Here is a 17,460-nt window from a genome sequence, read left to right on the forward strand (position 1 = left end):
TTATCATATATAATCTGGCCAATTGAATTACACAGGTGCATAAATTCCTCTACATTAGTAACTTTTGTCATAGAGTAACAAACACTAAATGGAAATATCTGCAATTGCAACCATATCTCTACCTGCAAGTACAAAGTAGCCATACCTGAACTAGCCTAAAAAGACACCTTTTCGGAAGGCTGAGGCCCTTACTCTAAAATGCAGACTATGCTGGGTTGACTCAACTCCCATTTTGGCTCATTCCTAACCAAGGTACCAGTCTGATGGTGCCGAAAGGAAGGGGAATAGTTACAGAACAGTTGTGCAGTGAAAAACCATGAATGGGAGTTAGGCACTCAAGTCTGTTTTTTTAAAATCACCTACTGTGGTAGTATTTGGATAAATAATTAAAAAAAAGAAAATGTATTGTGCCAGAAAGAGAATGACTTTGTAGTCCAGCGTTTAGGGCACCTAAGAGGTGGGAGATCCACTACTTTCTGCTTCAATGAGTCTTTAATTATTTATTCAGAGTAGAACAGCTTTAAACAGGAAAGACTGAGGGAGTCCCATCGCAGAATATCCCAAAGCTCCAGGGTTAGAGAATTCTCCTGTGGGAGGAGACATACCCCTTGAAGTTTTTTCTCCCCTTCCAGCAGAGGGGGGACTTGAACCTGCATCTCCTGCACCCCAGGTAAATGCTCTAACCACTAGGATAAAAGTTATAGAGCACTCACTTGGGCTGCAGAAGACTTGAGTTCAAGTTCCCACTCTGCCTGAAGGGAGAAAGGATTCGAACAGGGAACTTTCACCTCTCAGGAGAGTGTTCTAACCACTGGAATAGAAGTTATAAGATGGGCGTGACTGCTTCCTTTCCTCTCCCTCCTCTGTTTTCTGCGGAGGCAGGCTCAAGCGGCTTGCCACTCAGCATGCTGGCTTTTGTGGAATGCATTGTAAGGTGCCTATCCCTCTCCATCCATTGTACAGGGAACCTAGACACCTCACCCAGCCTTTGTGGGTCATGGTGTTGTTCCTTTGATTTCTAAGCACCTGAAAGGAAGGAGATGTGATGCTCAGTGTTGCAAGGCCTATGTCCCTTTGTGGATGCTGGCTTCAGATACTACAGTAGTGGGAGGCAGTATGGAACTGGGGGGAAAAAAAAAAAAAAGACACCTGTGTTTTAGTTTTGACTCTCCCACTGATTTTTGTGTGACCTTAGTCAAGACACTTAGAAACCTGTGCACACACACACAAAAAAAAGTATAGAGCAGAAACTCATTGAGTTTGCCGATTGCTACATCCTCCTCCTAGCTGCCTTCCCATGGTTGCCAAGAACCCATTGTAGTACTGGGTAATTCTGGAGAAGAAAGGGGTCTGGCCAACGTTAAAAATTGGTTATAAACGTGTTTGCAAACTAATTCACCCCCATTCATATTTGTAAATCTACAAGCTATATAAAATGACATCTTCAAGGACCTAAGAGAAGAGCCATAAAAGGCAAAGGAGGAATCTTGGCCACTCTCTGCAGAATAACAGTTTATTTAATGGTCACATGTTCTATTTTATACTTTTGGACAACAGGCTGGCATTGAAGTGAGACCCACAACCACCATTGTCAAATAGTTATGATTATGTTTTACTCACAGCCCAGCAATCCACTATAAATACTGTTTAGCTTCTTACTATAATTCCACATGATCTTAGAGTCTGCAGGTTTTTGTTTTTTATTGTCTCTATTGCATTTAATAGCCAGTATTTGTATTATGCTTTGAAAAGTGCTACATAACATTACCTGAGCAATTGCCCTTAGGTATCCAGAGTTGGAACTCTGTTACATTGTAGCAGGCCTTTTATGAAAAATAGGCTTTATACTTCTGAACAGAAATTATTGTATCCTACCAAGATTAGATGTAATGCAACGGTTTTCAAAGGGAAGAAAAAGGAAATCAATACCTTCTGGAATATTAACAGAATTGTTGTTGAAAAGAAACACAGAACTTCTCCTACGGTGCATCTTCCTGTTAGGTTTTGGCACTTTTTTGAGGAAATGTAATTCTGGTATATGAGATTTTGGCATTTTTAAAGGTCAAATGATAGTTTGGAATGCTTGAAATGCAATTAAGAACATCATAGACTGCATTGATTAAAACAGGATAATAAAAAGTGGTTCCTTAATATGTTTATGAATCAGATTGTTTACAGATTCCATAAAAATTATACATTTCTTCATCCTCCCCTCCAAAGTGCCTTGTTGTAAATTCACCTGATTTGAAATGGTCCAGAAAACAAGTTGTGTTTTATGTATAAATATATGCATTGATTCTGATAAAAATACATGAACACCCAGGGGGAAAAAAAACAAAACTATGTTGCTCCCTGTAATATTTCTTCAAAAGTATAAAAGGACAGGCACTAGTCTATTGATTTGTGTGTGTCAGCATTATGAATTAAAACTTTCCCTCTGCCAGATAACCTGTTGAGTCCTTGCTATATTTCATAGGAATCCCAATGAGCAGCAAATATAACTCATACACTAGTTGCATCCACACCCTTTTTTCCCCCAAAGACATCAAACATTCAATCACGGCCTGAAATATTAGCTTTAACCTTATGTAAGCTTCATATGAAGATACAAATCTTACAATCACCTGTTTGAAGTTTAAAATATTGGCAAGATTCCCAAGTAAAGAACTGCAATTCTGGAGAAGATCAGGAAACTCAGGCAAAGCATTCATATCAAACCTGCTCCAAAGAAGCAAACATGACCATCCGCCAAATAAAATATCAGATTCATGCTAAAATACAATTAATATACATGCAGAACAAGAGGTTAGAACAAAAGCCCCAGAATCTAAATATTCTAGAACTAGAATATTCTAGAACTAGAATTCCAAACATGTTGGTTCCAAACTTTCCGACCAACTCGTATCTCTACAGGCAAGATCAAGGGTATGATCCTTGATGACTCACAATATCACCAATTTTAACTAAAAAATTACTGGTAGTTAAGGACAGTCAGCACTAGATCTGGGTAAGTAACTGATTTTTCTCTTTGCTGGCAATTCAGGGTGAGAGGGGAGACAAAAATTTGGTTCAGGTCAAACCAAATCCAAAATTTCGAAAAATATTTGGCAAATTGAAAGTCCGTTTCAGGTCAAAAGAACCACCTCCACCTCTTTCCCCCACTCCCCACTTCATGAATGGCACCCAAGTACCTGAAAAAGTAGTTTTGGCTGAAACTGTTTGGCAAATTTGCATCAGATTCATGACTAGATTTGGGGCTAGTTGGCACCTAGTTAGTGGTGTTCAGGACCACACTAAACCTTAATCCCCCATCTCCATATACTCCGTAACTTTCAGCAGTCCTCATCCAAAAACTGAGAGTCAAGTTTGGATCAATATGTATATTAAGGACCTGATTGTCATGGGTCCGGACAGTAGGAGATAACTGGTGTGCAGCACTTTTGAATGTATGACCATTCCATTCAGTTGCCTAAATGGGAGCCGATGGGTGTGGAGTCCATTTGAAAACTTGTCCCTAAAAATTATAATTTTTGTACTTGTGTTTTGTTTTGTTTTTTTAAAAAACACCACTTCTCCATAGCGCTGTCGCCAGGACAAACAGAACTAAACAGAAAAGGTCTCCACCCAGCATTTTGTGATTACACAAGACTTGGCTGGCCTTAGATACTTCTTGGACAAACAAAGGCACCAATAAAGTATACTCGGATGACATGAGAATAAGAATATTGGATAGTTAATTGTTCAAACATTTGTTTTTTAATAGCTCTGTGGTGAATTCATTCCCTTAATCATGATTTCGTATTTATTACCAGCACAAGTCATAATTTTTTTAAAGCTGACCTTCACTCTTTCCTAAGCACAGTTGCAGCTCATCAATCAGCACAGCCTAAACATCTCTGACATCTTTTGCTGAAGTTCGGTAGAAATTTTTGCTTCATGTCTGCTGTATGTACTTCAGAACTCTTTACCATGAAACTTAGGGTCAACAACAAGGCAGATGCTTCCATTTAGATTTGAGAAATGTTATTACTTTGGACCACAAGTGATTATCATGTAGAGGGAAAAATAAAAATATCACAACTGAAGTAGGGTAAATAAGAAGTTTCTGAGATTCAGTTCAGATACTTGTCCAATCCAAACTATTTCTCCAAACTTCATGGAACCGGAAATCTTGTGTGAAGTGGGTCTCTTACAAGATTACATTATTTCCTATTTCTGGTTCAACCTGAAATACTATATTAACAGTCCAGAACTGACAACCTTTAATGTTCAAATTGAGTTGGGCAGCAAAAATCATGAGATTTTTATTTTTTTAAACACATGGGGGGGGGGGGGGGGGTGTCTTTGTGTTTGCCTGCTAATGTGGGGTCTTCAGGGTGTATATGAGTCACATTTTCTGGCTTGTCTCTGCACCTACAAAGCCCAGAAAGTTACTAAACAAGAAAGAAAGAAAAAGATTCCAACATAGTTCACTTGACTCCAGGACCCGGGGCTGTAACCACAACATCAAATCTCATAAGACTAGAGTTATAATTAGGAGACTTGGCAAGACAGCAGTAGCTCATAGTATATTTGGTTATTCCTCTCCCAGCTAGAAACAGGAAGTGCAGCAAAAAAAACCCTTAAAATGAAGTTCTCAAAACATCATAAAAATGTTTGGACTCACTTCCCACTGGAGGCTGTTGGGGGTCTGCAGCGTTCTATTTTATTCGAGCTAGTTTGTCCATCTCTAACTTTTGTAGAGATGAAATGTGAATTCTAGATCTAGTGAACTTTCTTCAAACTTCAGGGCTGTTCAGAGGTTTTATTCCACTCAGCATAGAAATGGGAGCCAGTTACAAACCTGCTATCCAGGCTTCCGTGTACCCAATGTATCCAATCCTGATGTATCCAAAGTCACTGAAGTTTGGAGGGGTGTGTTCAAGCTTATCCAGAAACCTGAGAAAGTCAGTTTGACCAAGTTATTCCTTTTTAATGTGGTGGCTGGGGGGGGGGGGGGGGGGAAAAAAAATGTTAAGGAAAATAATTTAGTATTTGCAAAAGAAAATGCTTCCTGCAAGAAATTCTGCCTGGACGTATGGATCTTTCAGTGACTGTGTCAAACTAGAACAAACAGGAACCAAAACTGGGCAAAGGCAACAACAGCCATTTCAAGGTAATCTGTGCACACGTTGCAATTTTTTACATATATTTTCAAAACAAACCCAAGGGGAAAAGTTGGGTCTTATGGTTTGAGAAAGTTTGCGCTGCAAACAAAGAAAAGGTTGTGTAATCTTGAAAGCTCCAATACCCAACCTTAGGGCTGTGCTGTGAATTTATCTATGACCAGAACTGCATCAGAGATCAAACTCCCAGCCATGAAATAAGAATTATATTTATAAACAACTTTGTTGTAATATATCAACCATGTGCAAGCTGTTGGTATGGCTAGCTGCCACCCAATCAAGATTAAAAATGAACAGCCTTGCAACTGAAATATAACTAATGTGACATTATTCTACCAGACTTTGTTAGGTTGGCAAATTTGTAACGCTGAGATTTACACAGTGTCATCATAAAGTGCAACAGTAATATTTTCTTCCTTTTAAGAATTTAATAAAAGAGAAAAAAAGTTTTACCAATGTAAATATCCCCCACAACAAGGGACAAAATTCCTAAATGTTAAAAATGTGTCATTTACCTACTTGAGAGCATTTGTAGTTCAAAGGAAATTGAAGTTGAAATAGCTACAGTAAAGTACGCTTAAATGCAACTTAAAATTAATCTGTGGAACTCACTGCCACAGGGTATGTTGAGACATTATTTTAAAAACAGAAGATTTTTTAAGAGGAATGTCATCTTCAGTAACACAAGGCACGGCAAATGTTGTCAGTGTTCTCTCTCTCTTCATAGCATAAACTGATCACTAGCTGCCATCAAGAAAAAATCTCCTCTATTTGATTATGCAATTAGGTTTGTTTGTGTGACTTTAGCCCTATCATAGGAATGTAGGAATTGCCATATATGATTGGACCAGTAATTAATCTAATCTGGTATTCTAACAAGTACCATGAGAGTGCTATAACGGACATGTTATGGGCAACCTGCCAAAAAGGGGAAGTTTCTTCCTAACCTCAAAAAGTTAGTGGCTGGTTAAAGTAAGGAGGGTTTATATAACCTTCCAATTATTTTTAATCATGTCTAGTGTAACTAAGAATGTTCTCATTATCCACATAAATCCTTTCTTAAAAATCATTAGCATCCATGTTATTTACTGCCACAGTATTCCATGGACCCGTTGGCCTGTGAGTATAAACAGTATTTTCTTTATCAGTTTTAAATCTGTTGCATCTCTCCTTGTCCTTGTGTTATTACCAAGCATGAATATTAGAGCCTAATTCACCTTTACAGTGTCCATTACATTATATCCTCTTCCCTTCAAACTAAACAGTCTTAATCTTTCAATTTCTCTTTATATGGAAGTCTTTTCTTGCTTTTAATCATCAACCAACTATCTTTGGAATCCCTCTGTTAGACGTCTCTCTCTGTCATCTACCTGAAGGCATTCAGAATTGGCCCACACCAGAGACAGGCTGCCACACTCCTGTAAACTATATGGACAATTGCTCTGTTCCAGTATAGCAGTTCTTACATTTTTAGGATTTACTAAGTAGCCATCATACAGACTTTAACCATAGAACTTTCTCTCTTAAGGGCATATTTTAAGTCAAAATTAACAGACTAAGTTTCCAGCCTCTGGAGAATCTTAAAAAAAAATTAAAAAAAAAAAAATCAAAAAAATCCCCCTCCCCCAACAAATACCTCCAACATCCTGTTGCCAAACTAATTCTACTTCCTCTTCCTAATTTCACTATAGGAGTTAGATATGTGCAAACATCCTGTGTGGTCTGACTGTGGCTGCAGAATGCAGGAACAGATAACAAAACAAAATATGGAGAACCAGTCCTTTCTATTCTCCAGGTTTGTCATGTGTTTTATCATGCTGAAATCCAAAACTCCAACATTATCTCATGTCCAAATCACAGACTGATTATATACATGGCTCATTTTAATCAATGAAGCTTAATCTTTCCTGTTGCTATACTCTGTATATTCATAGTATCTGCTTAACTTAATCCAAAACCTGAATCTCCAGTATACTAGACCCAAACTTGTAATATGTAGTCAGTCACCCGCAGAGTTTAATGGGAAAACAAGGCAGAGAATTAGTACAAATAAGATTAGTCTGAATACTCAGTGTGTTCATTGTAGGTTCCTCTGTACAGTAGATTTTTTTTTGTTCACTATCACTGCACTTCACTGGTTAACTGTTAGTTTACTCATGTCCCTCCTACACAGACTCATTTCTTCCACAGTGCCTGCAAGTAAAGATTCGTAACTGTAATAAAATTCCAAACTAATATTACCACTATGATGTGTATGTATCTAAACTAAGTTACTGCATTATAGTATGGCTGTAACTTGTATCCTTCTTCACCCTGTTTCCACCTATTGTTTATTACCCCCACTCAATCACGATATCAAAAAAGTTATAATGTAAACTCTTCCACACAGTGCTATAAAATAATATAGCAATTTTTGTTGCTGTGCATTTTCCAGAATCTCTTCCTCACCTATACAATATACATACACACCACCCGGAGAGAGGAATCACCTCTCCAGCTATTGTAGTAAAAGGAATGGAAAACTGAATAATGAAATCCCCTGTTTTCAAAACACTTGTTACCCTAGAAACATTTTGATTGCTATCGCTAGGCTGGATTACAATTGCTGAGAATACTTTTGGGGATGTGTATAACTGGTCAGAAGTCAAAGAAAGCACCTTGTTTTTCTTGTATTTGAGATTGCCTCCGATTAATTCTTCTGATCAAAATATAACAAGAAAAGTCCCAAAGATTTTCATGTAAAGCAGTGGTCTACCTGACAATAAGGCATTGTGCAACAACCCTCTAGAGTCTCACTTGTTTTAACTGCTCACACAGTCTAAACACATTAACAAGAGGTTTTAAGGATCAAGGTGGCTAGCAGAGCAGCTCACTGCCTACACATGTAGTTTCAATTCTTGCTATACAGTTGTGGGCTCAGAGTAACTGCAGTCCCAGAGCTGTGTGGGGGAACAGAGTTACTGTAGGTTAAACAGATGAACTATTTTTTTACAAGGAAAAAATAGTGGCTGCAAACCCATGACAATCACCACCAAAATGGATGTAAACAACACTTTAAAAATATTTTACACACTATGAAAATATCACATCAAGGACTTTGAATTCTGTTTCCCCCCTTTCCAATATCTAAATTTATATGCAGTTTGTATAGCTACCATTACAGGCTTTTTAGACATGGATGGTCAGTGGATTATGCTGATTTTATGAGTTTATCTGAATGAGAGCACAAGCAAGAGACAGGTTCATTTATTTTACCCCTGTCTTTAAATAAGAAAAACTATTAAACTGATCAATTAAAGCTTAATGTAGCTTTATCCCTAGGAGAGTTTTGAAGTCCAGATTGCAGATGAGATACAGCATAAAACTGGAGGACATCAACAGGTTTGAAATAATGTATGTAAAAAGTGCTCTGGCTACAGTTTCCCCACCCTCAGATACAGAAACTTCCTGTATTAAAAGAAAGACAATCTGTTTTAAAAAGAGCTATGTATCAGGTGGTGTGGCAAGTCAACATAGCTCCACTGACTTCAGTGAAGCTTTGTCACGTTACAGCAACTGAGCGGCTAAGCCCTGCAGTCCTTCAACGTGAAAAATCCCCATGGACTTCAACAGGAGTTACATGTGCGTGAACGCTGTAGGATCAGCACTCAGTGCATACCTCTCTCCACCACGCAAGCACTGTAGCCCTTTATTTCTTCCCTTTTCCACCCAAATAAATTCCTCCCTGGCCGTTGACACTCCAAATAAACCCTTTAATTTTAAAGGTCAATTGAAGTGTCCAGCTGAGTCCTGACCATAGTTGCCAATATGGTAAATTGTTGCCAGGGACAATTTTCTAAGTATATTGGAAGCAAGGGGGCTGCAAGAGTGTAGCAATGAACAGGGCCAGCTCTTAGCAAGAATGCTATATCTACGTATCCCCATGCACACACAAACTCAACTAGCTGCCTGGGATGTTGGCGAGGACACAAAGCCTGCAGGACTGGGTTAAAAAACTAGGGCAGTAAAGAGAGACAATTAGCAAGTATGCCTGACACCTCCCCCTTCAGTGCAATCTAGAGTAAATCAAATCTCAAAATGCACAATAAAGTTCACTTATGCAACACTTTTCCTCTTAAGGGTGTTACCAACTGGAATACAAGCTATGTTCATTCACCAGTGACATGCAACCAATGCTGGATGAAATGTAGCAACTATTTGCTCGCTTAAAGCAGCAAAGCACAAGAGTCTAGGACAAGAAATGATGTTAAACCTCATCCTGTTAAAACTTATGGGGGAATTTAAATACTGGTGGTAGAATGTGATTCCCCCAGATTGGAATTCATCCTCCTCATGGGAAGTGTAATGTTGGAGTACCATCCATGTAAAGTTTATTTGTCTTTGCAAGTATAAACCTATTGTGTGTGCAGAAAGACCACGGAATCCATATGCATTAGCTGTCAACTACAGAATGATCTTCTACCTGACAGTCCCTCACATAGAATTAAAAGTTCCTCTCTAGGAACTGTAAGACTGAGAACTCTCTTAATTTAACTCATATTTTAACTGCCTGTCTGTATACTTTTAAACCCCTTTCTTCCTAAGAATGTATACCGAAACCATAAACAATTCAAGATCAAATTCAGAGTTTCAATCACAACTAAATCTTTCTTTCAAAGCTATTTACACATTGTACCATGTTAACAGTTAAACAGATGACCTGGAGAGAGGGATCTTCTGGATCTCAAAGCATGAAAGAGAAGAGAACTTGAAGTCATGATCAGAAACATGAACATAAAGCTGTCCTCTATTGGCAGTCAAAAGCATGCCAAGCAATGACGTGCCACCAATGTTTTATTCTGTGACCCAATATGCTGGGGTGAATGTGCTTGTACAGAAGAGGCATAAGAACTGTGGAATACATTCATTTGGTTTTCCCACTCATAACAAAAGATGCTTTGTCACAACTAGAGAAACAGCACTTAAAGTTATTAAGTACAATTCACAGGAAACATTTTGTTCCTGGAAAATATAGTGGGTACCGACATTCTAGCAGACAGTTTAACTGGGGGAGTTTGAAATGGAGGTTGGAAGGAGTTAAGAAATTGCATGGTGCTTTGGGGTTACACTTAGCCTGGACATATTTTTTAAAATATCTGATGCTCAGAGTATTTTTAGGAGTCCCAGAGGCTGTGATAGCTCCTGATAGACTTCATGTTAAGAAGATCCAACTTTTCTTGGTGCAATCTTGGTGACTGACCATTCAATAAAAGTGGGATACATGGATCATTCTTTTTGTTAGAGTGGATAAAAATCAGCTGCACCTAGACAGTAAGGGTCTAATCCTGCTCCCATTGAAATCAATGGCAAAACTCACATCAACTTTAGGACTTAATCCCGCACCATTAAATGGGGTTCTTTTTTAAGGAGTCCTGCTCCATAGTTGGGGTGGTAACAGACTCACTTCCTCTATGGACCAGGCAAAGAGAGGGACATGTAAATACCCCGACCAGTGATTTGAGGAGGTTTCAAAGTGTGGGGGTATGCAAATTAAGTTCACGGTTGATAAAGCAAGGAGAGATCTCACAAAGGATAGGATTAAAATGCGATATTGATCCCCATAAAGAGGAAAAATGGGCTGGAGGTTAGGAAATGAGGAACAGTAAGTATAAGTGTAGAGAGATCCACATAGGAAGGAATAATCCAACCACACTCAGGTAAAACCAGAGAACAACAACAAGACAGAGTAGGATGGCCATGCAATAAAGAACGAACTTGGGCTACACAGTAGCTGATAAAACGCAAGAGTCAAGAATGTAACTGAGGTTGCAAAAAGCTACATTGAGGTTGCAAAATGTTATACTGAGTTGTACTAAACAGGAGGATTACAGGAAAAACAAGCAAGATTCACCATTAGTTAAGCTACAATTGCAGCATTCAGTTCTAGGGACCACATTTTAGAACAGAAAGTTCAACTGATCTCAAATTACAGAGCTCAACCAACCAAAAAGGTAAAGTGTTTGGAAAATTAAACCTGTTAGGAAACTCCAAGCATGTTCAGTCCAAAGACAAGACACTGGAGAAAGATAAAATGTTACAAATGAACCAGAGATGACTTGTCCTCATTAGGGCTACATTTTGGTCCTACTGAAATAAAGTATTTGTATTATTTTAGCACCTGGAGGCCCCATACCAAGACTGGGTCCCCATCATGCTAGGTGCTGTACAAACACAGAGACAGTCCCTTTCCTGAAGAGCTTACAATCTAAATAGACAACACAAGCTATTACTATATCTGTTCTTACAGATGGGGAACTGTGGCACAGAGGGATTAAGTCCACACATCAAGTCTGTAGCAAGCAGCAAACTGAAACCCTCTCTTCCCGAGTCGCAGTCTACTGCCTAAACCACAGGACTATCCTTCCTTTTCATGGTAAAACTCCTTATGACTTCAGTGGGATCAGGAGTCAGTCGATCAGTAAGTGCAGAACTGACTATGCTTAAACTGCAGTAGGTAAAGTTTAATTTTGGGGTTAAGAATAATTTTACAAACAACATTTAGGCAGTGGAGCATATTGCCACAGAAATGATGGAAGTGCCATTACTGGGAGATAATGTTAATTGGAGTGACGTGGCTCAATCCCCAATCCAGCACTTGGAAAATTCAGCAACTCGTGTCCAAGTGAATAAGGCGCACAGTGACTTTGTTAGCAGCCTTGATACAAAAATAAAGGAAGAATTCTGATAAGACTGTGGAAGCCCTCATTTAAAGATAGTCGTATTTCTTTCATACTTGCTCAGTCTAAGTAAGGACTAATCCTGCACTGACAGAGAAATAGCCTAGATGACTTAATTGGTTTAATCTTTAACACCGATGTGAAATTTATTTGCTAGCGTACCATTTGGTACTTAATATTCTTTGAAATACTCTATTCTGGCTTTACTTTTACCCTGTATATCTTGCCTTTGCATGCAACTGGAACCCAAACGTGGGAACACTAATTCAGACTACCCTGCCAGTATTTTCTGCTGTGAATTTAGGGTACATTTGGAGAAGCCTGTCCGGTATATGAAATGAATACAGATAAAAAAAATGGATGAAGGAAACATACTTACACATAGCAAGGAACTAGACTTCATCCTTGATGAGTGTGCTGTCCATTTTAATTGTGCTTACATGTATGAACTGAGAAAAGAAACTCAATTGTATTTTGCTAACCCTACTTAAAAAAAAAAATCTCAGAGAAGTCTTGTGCATAAATTGTAACTTTCTCCCAACAGCTGTCATTTCTGTAACCATCTCTGGCTCATCTGACCTTCACAGGCCTCCCTTGACTTAGTGTATTACATGATCTGTATGTTTGAATGGGTTAACTGGAAAGCAATTTCCTCTATGTGTTTTCGTCCACATCAAATGTGCACACCTATATCTCACATATTTATTTTTCTCCTAACAAACATTGTGGCTATTACAAGGAAATTGGATTCTCTATTAATGTCCACATTCCATTATCTGTATTTCTGGGTAGTGATGGAATCCAGGATTGTGTTCCACAGTCAGGCCTTTTTAAAGGGGGCGGGAGGATGTTCTATATGGCCTCGTAGTAAAGTATAGCTTGTATGGAAATCGTCTACGTATGTAATGGGTAAGGTACAGCAGCACTTGCCTCCACGCATATATTTGTGCCGTTTAGATACAGTGGCAGAAGTAAAATAATCAGGAAGAGTAACCACCACCCATTTCCTCATTAACCAAAGCTCTCTCGGTTTATTACTCATTCATGTAGGTGGTCTCATTCCGGCAGTTTTATGTGGAGTACACATCACATAGTAAAACTTGTGCTGTTTCAGTAAATGGTAGAGAAAACAAAATCCAGGAAAATCCCATGCCAGCAACTGAAACGGGCAACCAAACATACCACGGTGACACAGTTTAACTCTCTTTCCCCATTCTTTAAGCACAACACCATGCAGCAATCAGGTTTTAAAAACCACCAAAAAAACCCACAGTGGAGAATTGTTGGTGTCGCACTCACAAACAACAGACTGGAATCATGCTTTTTCCCGGTCTCTCACTAGCCAAATGTATTGTCAGAAGTTTAAAGAACTTGATCCCTGAACCTCTAAACCCCATTTACAATGAGATTTGGAAAATGTGTAGAGACAAAGGCCTTTTGGAAAAGTAGGTCTTCACAGTAGTTGTAATTGCAAAGGGTGGGGTTTGGCTGCTTTAGAAAAAAAAAAGGTATGGCAAGTTTGATTGAAAAAAGGTTACAAAACACATCGAAGTTTTGTCTTCACTACAAAAAACAAGTATATTCTTAACTTGAACTCATCCTAGTTAAAATCCTGCTACTGAAGTTAAGGTAATTTGCAGTTTTCACATGTCAAAGACAAGGCTTCCCCACAGGTTTAACTCAGTCTCCTCACGTGTGTGAAAAACCACAAGCTGCCTTGTCTTTACTAAGATTTCACCTCAAATAGTCCAATAAATCAAGAACACACCTCTTATCCACAGTGACAAGACGGCCCAAAGGTGGATTCAAGCTCTCTTAGGCCTTGCAAAGGAGAAGACATTCAAAGACGTACTGGTGTCTGCACGTGTATATAGACAACTACCTCTCCCAGTCTCTCTACTAGCTCCACCTTGTAAAGTTGAAGGCTTTCAGAAAGTCCTTGAAGGCCCTATATAACTCTTTCCCTTCCTTATGCCTTACTATATTGTCTCTATCACTCTCTTTACTCGACCAATGCCTGCCTCATTGCCAGTTAATCTGCTTCTTCCATAACTGTTATCCTGTAGGCTACTTTTGCTCAGACGCTGCTCCCCTCATCCCATTTAAATCTGTCCCAAAGTCTCATTTCTGTTGGTACCACAATGACTACAAGAAATAGTCTGACTAACTAATCTACTTATCTATTTCCTTTAAATATCATGAATAAGCGTCTCAGCTACATGGAAGGAAAGACTTAAATGTTGAGTGTAGGGGCATTGAAGCTTAAGGTAGAAACTGGTATGAGGAAGATGAAAGGCTGAAATTTTAGGGGATGTTAGAGATGGATATAGTATATTTAACTTAATCAAAAAGGACTAACCAAGAGATAAATATGTCGCTAATAAGCTTTATGGTTTTATTCCCTCTGATAAAGGAGGGCAGTATACAAAGCTATCTATTTGTGTCATCTTTAGTTGTGTCTTCTCACTTTGGAAAATATTTAGTGTGCACATGCACCACAATCTGAATTACAGGTGAAGTCTATGCAAGAAATGGCACAATCATACTATAAACTAATTTATCATGCACCTTTGACCCCCTCACTTGCCCTCTGGCCAACAATCCATCCACCCTAGGACTTGGACAAACTTTCCAAAAAACACTGGGCAACTTCAAAAAGTCACAAACACAAAAAACCCATTTGCTAAAGAAATGTTTCTTCCATTCCCACCACCATAGCATGCCATTTCCTCAAAAGACTCGTGATGAAACGTTAGGACAGGCCTGCTTCAGGCCCAGGCCCATGACATTCTCTCTGTGTTGAAGTCTATTGTCTCATGGCACAGGTCAGTACAAACCTGGTAGAACCTGGCTTTATTAGCATAGGGCTACGAAAGTAGTCCCAGTAAAACATACTCTCAGAAACATTCCTGAAAGCTGTCTTGTAATGCATGTGATATATATGGGTTGTATTGTATTATGGCTAAAATATTTTACTGGCACTCATTTGGGATGACGTGCATAAATCACTCATCCACTTGCAAGTAACATGGCCATCGAAAACCCATGCCAATAAAATCCTTGTGCTACACCATGATGTACTCACTGATTTTTGGCATATATTGTATATCCAGTATTACTATTGCTGTAAGCAAGCACACTGCTACATTGAATTAAAAAAAATTTTTTTTTAAAGGAATTGTGGCATTTCATGTAGTGGAAAAATAAGTTGAAGCTTTCCAAGTACTGACAATCCCAGATGTTAGAAAAGCCAGCTAGCTTGCAGTAAATTCAGCTATGCCTGTCCTCACACACACTTGCAGACACATATATGCATGTATTCCTACCCCCATACCCGAAGGCTGAGCAAAGAAAAATTTCATTTTTGACAATGCATAACAACTTGAAAATGAGAGAAAAGATTCATGGAAGTGACACAATTAAGATAGATGGTTCACGTTTTGAATTTCATCTTCTGCAGCTTAAAATAGAACATCACTAACATATCTAAGTACCTTAAAATGTATATGACAACAAGGGAAATTATGCCCTGCTGTCAAACATCTGCACTGTGCTCCTTTTAAAAATGTGGCACATGTGGTGCTATGTGCTACCTCTGTTATTGGGATAGCGTATAAAAGTTAGGAAACAAACTTATCAATCAGATTTAATTTAGTCTGCTATCATCAACTGCATTCTTAAAGGAAAGTTACTGTAAAACTATCAAACTTTTAGAATTCAATACTCTTAATAGACAAGACATGCAGTTAGAATAGCATATCCAATTAATTAGTAGCTTTCAAGCGAATTTTTGCAACATTTGCCATAGGTAATAAAGAGAAGGGTTAGATATAATATTAGTCACTTTTAGCACTTAAGTTTTCTATATCTTGCACTATTATTTTAAAGTATATTTCAGGGATAAAGCAAGAATCTCTAGCAAGTTTCAAATATCAAGTTTATGCATTAGAAAAGCAACACACAACTTATATTCAACAGTCCAAAATAAGAAACAACAGCATATTTGTCTTTTTTTCTCTTGAAAGAATATTCATCCCTTCCTGATTAACTCTTATCTCTTTAACTATTCAGAATTTCCTAAATGTTCCCCATGAAGCAACACAATGCAAGCAAAGAGTTAATTCTCTTGCAGTATCAAATCATGTTAGACTTACTATTAAATTTAATTTACAGAGTAATCTCCATTTTAAAAAATGATCAGTACTTCCTTGCTGCACTGTAACACTGAGAAGTATATTTTAAATGCTCCCTGGAGTCTCTCTAAACATCTGCTTAAAGGGTTTCTGTATCTTAAAGGGATCTAATTACCAGAAACTCCTCTGTTACTTAAGCCCAGGGCTCACATTTCAATTATAACTCAAGTTCCAGTTAATTTGGGGGTGAACCAAAATGACTGTACCAAAAGGAAGAAAACATGGGCCTACCTTAAAACTTTCCAGCCTTTCAGTGGATCCAGTTCAGATATTATTGAAACCATTGTATTTAAATAATAATAATAATAAAAAGAAACACTGCAGAAAAGGCTAACCACAAAAAGCAGCAGAGTACTCTACTCAGCGTGGGAATGAAAACAGCCCCAGCACAGCTCTTCCTACTTCTCAAGCTGATAAGCACTTGTCCCAGCTTCTCTCCACCCCCAAAATCAATCTTGTGCTATATTGCTTCACGGTCCCAGTTTCATTTCTCCACCACTACCTTTTAAAGCCCTTGTAATCTGCTCCAACTGATCATATATGACCTTTTTGTAGCCCACTTTATTCCAAGCACTGCTCTCAGTTAAATCTCTCTTTATTAACACCGTCCTCCTTGGCTTTCTTTTGGAACAAACACAGATCAAGCTTGATGCCTCTAGACTTTGCCAGCAATCATTTACAGATTACTGCAAGCTGCAGCCTTCTCCTTCTGGGTATTTCTTCTGCCTCTGAGATTTACTTTCATATACTTTTCTGAAGGTGAGTTAGGGTCTCCCCCTTATTTCACGCAGTTAAGATTTTCTGACACTTTAAAGCAGGGATGTTTTTAAAGTAACTTTCCCTTCCCCCTTCAAGCTGTTCAGAACCTTTACAAATTTGGCTTCATTTTGTTTTTTAAATCTCCAACAGATTTGTTAACTTAAGCTACAATTCAAAGCAGCCTGATTTCTGGCCAAGCTGCTGTTACTGTAGAATAAAAAGCCTAATAATGCAGTCAGATGTATCCTCTCAGAAGCTTGAAAGGTGAAAAGGTGTCTGTTTAATTCCTTCAAATCTATTTCTTCTTTTTGTTCCTTCTAACAAAACAAAACAAAAAACCCTACCTCTACAGCATTCTCCAGATCACTACAGTTTACAGCATTGTAACTACAGTGCTCCTAGCCAATGTGTAGTTACTGAAAAAACCTAAGGGGTTGCTTCCTTTGTACTTTTGATTAACGTTTTTGGCATTGGTTCCACTGAACCTGAATGCGTCTGTTTTAAGTTTTTCTCCTTTTAATGTCCCTGTTTCAAAGAAAGGCCTTATAAACATGGTTGTCCTCTCCCTCCATCTCTACTTATTGGCTGGATAGAAGAAATTTCTGGAAGCCCACCTCCTTATTAAAA

At 38.4% G+C, this 17,460-nt stretch overlaps 1 protein-coding gene across 5 annotated transcripts in view; it reads right to left on the reverse strand.

The window, feature by feature from the left end:
- CELF2 (CUGBP Elav-like family member 2) overlaps positions 1 to 16,447 on the reverse strand; it is a 423,961-nt gene extending 407,514 nt beyond the window's left edge. For all 5 annotated transcript variants that reach the window (XM_067534964.1, XM_067534962.1, XM_067534960.1 and 2 more), the window contains exon 1: positions 16,306 to 16,447. In XM_067534964.1, the coding sequence (XP_067391065.1) occupies positions 16,306 to 16,358 (53 nt within the window). In that variant the 5' untranslated portion in view covers positions 16,359 to 16,447. The remainder of the gene's footprint in view (positions 1 to 16,305) is intronic.
- Positions 16,448 to 17,460: the final 1,013 nt, after the last annotated feature.

This window comes from Emydura macquarii, unplaced genomic scaffold (genome assembly GCF_026122565.2).
Source record: "Emydura macquarii macquarii isolate MOO-44397 ecotype Brisbane River unplaced genomic scaffold, CSIRO-AGI_Emac_v2 contig_3470, whole genome shotgun sequence".
In the NCBI taxonomy this organism is placed as follows: Eukaryota; Metazoa; Chordata; order Testudines; family Chelidae; genus Emydura; species Emydura macquarii.